General features: G+C 36.5%; 1 protein-coding gene across 2 annotated transcripts in view; it reads right to left on the bottom strand.

The window, feature by feature from the left end:
- Positions 1–4199: 4199 nt before the first annotated feature.
- Positions 4200–7999, bottom strand: part of LOC124615086 (armadillo repeat-containing protein 5-like) — a 186947-nt gene continuing 183147 nt past the window's right edge. For both annotated transcript variants that reach the window (XM_047143000.1, XM_047142999.1), the window contains exon 12: positions 4200–6527. In XM_047143000.1, the coding sequence (XP_046998956.1) occupies positions 6254–6527 (274 nt within the window). In that variant the 3' untranslated portion in view covers positions 4200–6253. The remainder of the gene's footprint in view (positions 6528–7999) is intronic.

Genomic DNA, 7999 nt, shown 5'->3' with positions numbered 1-7999 from the left:
AAACCATCACCATAAAATGGTTTCATGAAATGAAAAATGGAAACATTTCTATAAGTGGAAATGTATTGCAAGAGAAGATCCAAGAAAGTGTTCCGAAGCTCAGGAGTGAAGATTTCAGTGCACTGAATGGCTGGATCGATTGCCTAAAACAGAAAACAAGACACACTCTCTCTTATCAATGCTTAAATGTAGAAAACAAGACAGTGGATATGGAAAGGGTTGAGCATTGAAAGAAGAATGTTTTGCCATGCTTGACAACAAATACAAGCCCAGAAACACATTCAGTGCTTGCGAGACAGGGGTCTTACAATTTACTTTCCTCAAAAATGTATTCTGTTCAGAAGAAAAATGTCACCCAAGCATATAAAGCAAAGAGAGAACAACAGCCCTACTGTGTGTTAATAGTGAGGGAAATGAAAAGCCTGCACAGTTATTAACTGAATAATATAGAACTCACAGGTGCTTTAAACAAATTAAACCCAACCAAACAACGGAAAATCCAGGATGGTATGTAACAATATTGTGAAAAGGAAAGTTGCCACTCTCCACATAGCAGAGATTCTAAGTCGCAGATAGACACAGTCTTATTGTTAAGCCCAACCATGAACATATGATTTAAAAAGCAATGAAAATGATTGCAGAAATTTGTACAAAGATTCTTAAGAGTTTATAAGTCCAGATGAGTGCAGCAAGATAAAAATCATTCTTATTATTGACAGATGCACTCCACACAATAACATAATAACAGTCTCAGGAATACTGATGTTTCACTTTTTACTGCTAACCGCACAGATCACATGCTGCCGCTAGACATGGGCATAATTCATTATGTGAAAGTAAATACAAAATGGGTATTGTACAGAAGTTGATTTCATTCCTCAAAAGAAATTATGCAATCAAATAAACATTTTGGAGGCTATGTTCATGTTTGTTGCTGCCTGGAATGTTGTAACCCAATAAACTCTGTTGACCAATGTAACAAATGCTGGCCATTGATCAGTACGGTATCAGTTGCTATAGAAGAAGAAGATGATTTCTTTGAATGTTGTCAGAAATACTCCAGCAAGTGGAAAATGTCACGACTTTATTGTCGTGATGACAATATGATTTCTGCAAACCCGGTACATGTAAGTGAACTATGATACTTTTGTAAAGAACCAAGCAGAGTTGGATGATGATGATGATGATGATGATGAAGGATGATTCCCCTGCATCATGCTTTGCTGCAATTGTTGAAGGACTTAACACAGTTAGAAGCAATTTTTTCTCCTCCATTGTATATGAGTCAGTTCTTGCCAATATCAAGCAGCTAAAGTGACATGGTTAAAAGTTTCAAAACTAACAGCAGTAGAAGACAACCACAGAAAGCTTCTTTATGGGGATATGAGCTATCTGTAATACAAAGCTGCAAAACAAATTTATGTAAGTAAGAATCTGCACAAGTGTGAAAACTACTACATCGTATGCCTAATTCATTTGAAGGTAATATGCTGAAAGATATGATTAAGCTGATCCAGTCTACGGTTTATAGAGAACATCTCCTATCTGCAAAAGATCTCAAATCTCATCTGGTTCAGGTTCAGCATCAGTACCCCAGAGCAACACATACTACCCTTTTTCCTCCATAGCTTCAACCCCTTCTCTGACATACACTTAACCTGGACCTCCTCTGCTCAGTATGCCACTTTCTTGGAAAATTACTTCCACTTCTTAGATGGCTTCATCAAGCCCATTAACTGTCAACAGTACTGGAAAGTCGTAGTGGAATATAAGTAATTTAAAAAATAAAAGCAACATTTCCCAAACAGTAGAGGTGCCGAGTTGTTGAACGACACATTAACTAGACTGAGAAGAATGCTAGCTTTCACATGAATCCTATTTCAGAGTTATAGAATGTTTGTGTGTGTACACCTCTGTTTTTGATACCTGTCACCTCTTACATGCTGAAAAGTCTTTCCAACGCTGCCTGACCACATGTGGATCATGCAACTGCAGTGACGAGCAGTCCTCTGCCCAATATTTTGAAAATACACACAGCCATTGCACTCCAAACCCAGTTTGCAAACAGATCTCCTGTGGGATATTCATACATGCCATGGGATTAGCCAAGCGGTCTAAGGCGCTGCAGTCACGGCCTGTGCGGCTGGTCCCAGCGGAGGTTTGAGTCCTTCCTCGGGCTTGGGTGTGTGTGTTTGTCCTTAGGATAATTTAGGTTAAGTAGTATGTAAGCTTAGGGACTGATGACCTTGGCAGTTAAGTCTCATAAAGATTTCACACACATAAAAAAAAAATTTCAAGGAACCTCCCTCCTCCCATTTCCCTTATTATCTAATACCATCCCAGACTTGAACAACTTTCCAGGACTTTGGCTACTTATCATTGTGCCACCCTTCCCTCAAGAGGTGTTCCACACGAAGTCACATACTGCACATGAGCCAGCGCACTGCTGCCACTTTCTAGTCCTGTGCACTTGCTGCCTCTCCGTCCCAGCTATCAGCCACCCTATCCCTCCACCTCCCAGCTCCATTCTTCTCTACATATCACACAACTTCCCATCCCAGTTGAGCTACAGTGATGATACAAAGTAGTCAGGAAAATGTAGCCAAATGGATGTGTATGCATATATTAATATATGTGTATTACCTACTAGTTACCTCTGAAAATCATCTGAAAGCTGCCTTTTTTGCAGACTTGTCACAAGCCTATCATGAACTCAGGGCTTCAACAACATGATAAATTCTTATCTATATTTGTTATGTAGGTGTAAGCATTTTTTGTGGGAGAGGAAGAGAGGAAATAAGCTATGAGATGGTAACATAAACACTGGAGTAAACAGGAAGGTGCTAAACAATTGTATAAATAATTTTTATTCAAACAAATAATGTACAACTATATATAATTGTAAAATTGCACAGGTTACATGCAAATTTCTAGCGGAAAAGTGCTTAGTAAAATTATACAGCTCAGCTGATAAGTTCTGTCAATCGAGACTAATAAAACTTCCTTATACAATGTGTGTGCCCATTTTATTTCAATTAAACATTTCAAGTACACAAACAAATGAAAATGTCAGACAGACATTCGAAAAAGTGGGTTGTTTAATCACGAGGATAACTCAACAAGCAATTAAGTATCACTTTAGTATAAGCTATTTCAACAAACAAACAACCAAACTGAAACACTTTCCTCAACAATAAAAATTATAAAGCAATAATTATCATTCTGTTTCCCACTAACAAACACATTACAATTATATTTAGCAGTCCCTTTTCATAGAATTACTGCCTATGGGAAACAAATGAATTTCAGTAATAAATGCAAAGAAAAGATAACAACACAATAACAACAAGAACAATAACAACATCTGCTTCTCTTCATACATATGTCTGGTATAATGTCTTATAAATTACCTGGATTCTTGACTGTCTATTGTATATTAAAACTGAGTGTCAAACTGGAACACTATTCTAGAATTTGCCTTCCATAGACAGCATTCTAGCAGCTGAACTCTCCAAGCATACATAATGAACTGGTGCAAAGCTTCTATCTGTCTGTACCTCTCTCCAATAATTTCTGACTCCATGTTGGTTTTCATCTGATGGTGCAGCAGGGCATATGCTCCAGGCAATATTGATGGCTTCTAGAACTATCTAGCATAGGCTTAAAATTGGGGCCCTGATGAAATTTCCCAATTAGTGCTGTGTACCAAAAGTAACAGTTTTTCCTGACAGATTTAAAGTGTATGGTGCACTTGGGATTGCAATTGGATGTTTGAATTTTTGGTAACTTTCAGCAAAATGAGCTCATCTCAAAAACTGCAGTGATGCTTCAGTGTAACGCATTCACATCTCTGTGTTCCAAATTATGCTAAAAACTTTTTTTCATTTCTTTTCACCTGTTTCCTCCATGGCTTCACATTCACTGTACTTATCTGGCAGCACTAAGTATTCTCATTCTCTCTTTGTTCCCTAACTTATAAAATATATGTATATTTATAACAGGAGCCTTTCACATTTATATTAAAAAGTTTAGGTTTCCATTTTTTGTTGCAGTAACCTGGCTTTAGCAATAAAGAGAAAAAAAGAAGAAGTGGAATTTTTCTTCTCTCTCTCTCTCTCTCTCTCTCCCCCCTTCTCCCTCCCCCCCCCCCCCCCCCCCTCTCTCTCTCTCTCTCTCTCTCTCTCTCTCTCTCTCTCTCTCTCTCTCTCTCCCCTCTATCCCCCTCCCTTCATTAAATGAAAATGTTATATTTGGCCATTACTGTTGTTTCTGTTGTAGTAAAGGGTATGAAATACAGAAAAATTATTAACATATTGGTTATCTTATCCTCGATACCAGAGACAGTTCTGAATGAAAGTTTCACTCTGCAGTCATGTGTGTACCTGTAACTAAAGAAATAAGTACAGATAGCTGCTGACTCTGTTATGGAGGCTTACACAGAGTGGTGGATATACCTATAAACAAAATCTTGTATGTATTAGCTCAGCTGAGAAACTTGTATTCATTCTCAGACTACATGCATACATGTATGGGAAAACCTAACTACATTGCCCCAATCTTGCTGCCTAACAGGTGTAAGGTATTGCCTTTAGTGGTGTGGGAGAAGCGAACATGAGTCAAGAGGAAATGGAGGGCAATGTCTAGGAGAAGGAGAAGGAATATTTCACCAGAGAAAGCTTGTCTCAATACATTCTGGTAATGACATGCGGTACACAGGAACAGATAGCTTGAGAAATCTTGAGGGAAGATAGAACACAGGGAAACTGCTGACATGACATGTTGACAAGTTTTCTACACTCATTACACTGCTCATATTCCACCCTATATTTCCAATGTTGTTATTTATCTTCCTCACAGATTAGAACTGCTATCAAGTCAGGACTTGAACACTAAACTTTTCCTTTCACTGGCAATGTTCTACCAAAAGAGTTCCCTTAACATGCCCCATGGCATTACCTAAAGCCTCAATATGGTAGCACTCCTTTCCTACCAAACTGTGCAGAGGTTCTTTCGCAAAGCTTACTGACATAGAGTTTGTGGGAGACAGGATGTAGAGAAGTACAATAAAGCCACGGCCTACATAATTGTTTCAAACATTACACATTCACTCTCCAATAAGTAAGTATGGGTCTGCATTCAAGTATTGTTTAGTCAAAAACTTTTAATCTGTTGTGAAGTTCCATTACATACAGTGTTTCCAACATTCATGTTAGGTCCACTAAACATAAGTTACACTTCTGACTTTGATACTTCGTATGCATTTACAAAATATGTCTTTAGAATAATGCAGTACAGTTTGAGTGTGATATTGCTGCTACAGATGATTCATTGCTTTCCAGTAGCAAACATGAAAGATACATTTCTGATAAGGGTGTATCAAAGCACTGGATAAAATAGCAGTGTCGTTTGACTACATTTTTAACATTTCTTTTAGAGTGTTAAAAAGGAAACCTTTCAACTATTTTATTATCTTTAGCACATTATTACAAAAAGTAAATGGCTTAATGCTTTTTATATTTTTCTCTAACTTTGCATCATAATGAAGGTCAATGTACAGAATTGAAAGAATGCAACACAAAGAAAACAATCAAGGGAAAAGTGATCTTCCGCTACAAAAAGACAGAGTGTTGTGTTTATGTATTACTGTAGCAACTGTAAATATTACATTAATCTAATAAAAAAAAAGATTGCTCAATTATTAAAAGAGACAGTGGCTTTCTGACATAAAATACTGAACAAAGCCTTGCCATTCTCCCTTCCTCAAAACTTTTCCACTCTTCTAGCAGAAGAAGCCCCTCGGTCTAAAAGGTTGCAAATTATGTTTTTCTACATTTTTCCAACCGTCATTTGGAAGTAGATTCCCTCCACCCATATTATAAACATCACTATTTTGTCTGTCACATGAGGATCCATTTGCAACCTTCTCAGCATGTTCCTACTAAAATAACTTCTGTATTTGCCAGCTGTGTGCAACAGTGCACTACTTTCTCAAAAAAGTACAATGTCATCCTGAGAGCAGACTCCCTGTCTCATATAGATCCCCATAATCTCACAAATGGTTGGCTTCACAAGGTTTATCAGGGAACATCAGTTACAAATATCAGGTACAGTAAATTATCACATAGCACCAAACTTAACATAATAAAAAAAAAAGAGATAAGCTATTTTAGTATTTTACATTCCTGTCAATATGACAGACTAGAGAGAAACTTTTATGTAAAAGACGCTCAAAAACATTAGCTACATAATAGTTTTAACACGTTAGTTCACTTCTAAGAAGCCTTGAAATATCAGACAAAAAAATATCTCGCTTCTGTGACTGCAGCAACAATCTGAAAGAATGCTGCCGTTCTGTAGGAAGCATTTTAGCTATCAGTAAATATCTCAGTGCACCTAGTCGAATGCACGTCATCAATTCTGGTTGTCCGCATTGTGCAGCTTGCAAATACACTGATGCAACAGAGCTGGGCGACAAGAATCTCTGCAGTACCATTGTACACAGCTTGTCTGCACCATCAAAAAGAAATCTGCAATGTGTAAAAGTAGTTCAAAACTAAAATACTTAAAAAAACTTCTAATAATAATAATTATACTATACATCAAATCACTCAAAGCCCAATTTCAAACTAAACTGCAAGTTCATCTTTAGAAAGTGCCTGGTGAAATTGCGAAGAACATATTATAAATTGAAAAAGGAGCAAGTATAAAAAGATGCATTACCAGTACCTCAAAGACTTTCCACTCTACAAGTGAGGAAGTCAAAACCAGAGTGTGTAAAAATAAATTAACTGCTCAAGGTTCCAATTTCAGTTGAAAAGAAAATTTCTGAGATAGGTTCAGGTGCCAGTTATGGCCAGCCCACTATACCTTACAACAGTAAAGAAATGTTCATCGAGCTGCAGAAGCAATGGAAGAATATCTACAAATATCTACTAAAGTTTACAAGAAAGATTAGCACCCTTAAATGTATGAATGTTAATTTAGTCCAGAAATTTACATTATTTGCTTCAAGCCATGAAGTCTAATCAGTTTCTCAGCCACAGAAATGAATGAGACAAGCTGGTGTACCAAAAAAATTGATAAATTTAATAAAATTCAACACTTGAAACTCAGAATATAAATGGGAGTCAGACATCCCTCTGAAGATTATGGAATCAAAACCAGAATCAAACAAGAGGATTCAGTCTTTCCATTTCTGTTTATTACTATAACCAAGAAAAATTATCACAAAATGAAGTGCAAACAAAGATCAAAATTAATATAGTCTCATACACTGATGACACTGCTCTATTATCTGGCTATGAAACTTAATTAATAGTTCTTACATCACAATTAATAAATGCTATAAATGGGTCAAGTTGACTATAAATAAAATAATGAGGTTCATCTTCTCTCACCATATATTAAATGACAATGGAATGTATATTATTAACACAGCTTTTACAAAGACTAATAAATTTAATTATCTCAGCACTCTGCTAACCTCTGGCAAAACAGTAAAAGTTAAACAGATGTTACTAAGGTCCTTTAACAGATTTTGAAAGCAATTTACTTTCCAAAATGTCATAACTGCACACTCAAATATTATTAATTGAACCAGTTTCAACTTATGCATATGAAAACTGAAATGCCACAAAAATGGAAACAAATTTAAGGTATTTGGACATTATGTCTTCAGAAAAACATTTATTTCTATATGAGACGGCAATAATAATAATGATTGTAGGATATTAAATGACCCCTGTCAGATTCTATAGAGAACTTGGATTTGAATTAGCCTCTCTATTAACATCTACATCTATATCAACATCTATATCTACACTCCTCAACCCACTGTCCAGTGCATGGTGGAGGGTATGTTCCACTGTTAGCACTTATTAGTGTTATCTCCCATTCCATTCACACATGGAGCATGGGAAGAATAATTGTGAAAATGCTTCCTTGCATGCTATGATTTATCCATTTTTGTGCTCACCATCCCTAAGGGAACATACATATG

Source organism: Schistocerca americana, chromosome 1 (genome assembly GCF_021461395.2).
Source record: "Schistocerca americana isolate TAMUIC-IGC-003095 chromosome 1, iqSchAmer2.1, whole genome shotgun sequence".
NCBI classification, from domain to species: Eukaryota; Metazoa; Arthropoda; class Insecta; order Orthoptera; family Acrididae; genus Schistocerca; species Schistocerca americana.
This window is presented reverse-complemented; position numbering and strand designations above follow the sequence as displayed.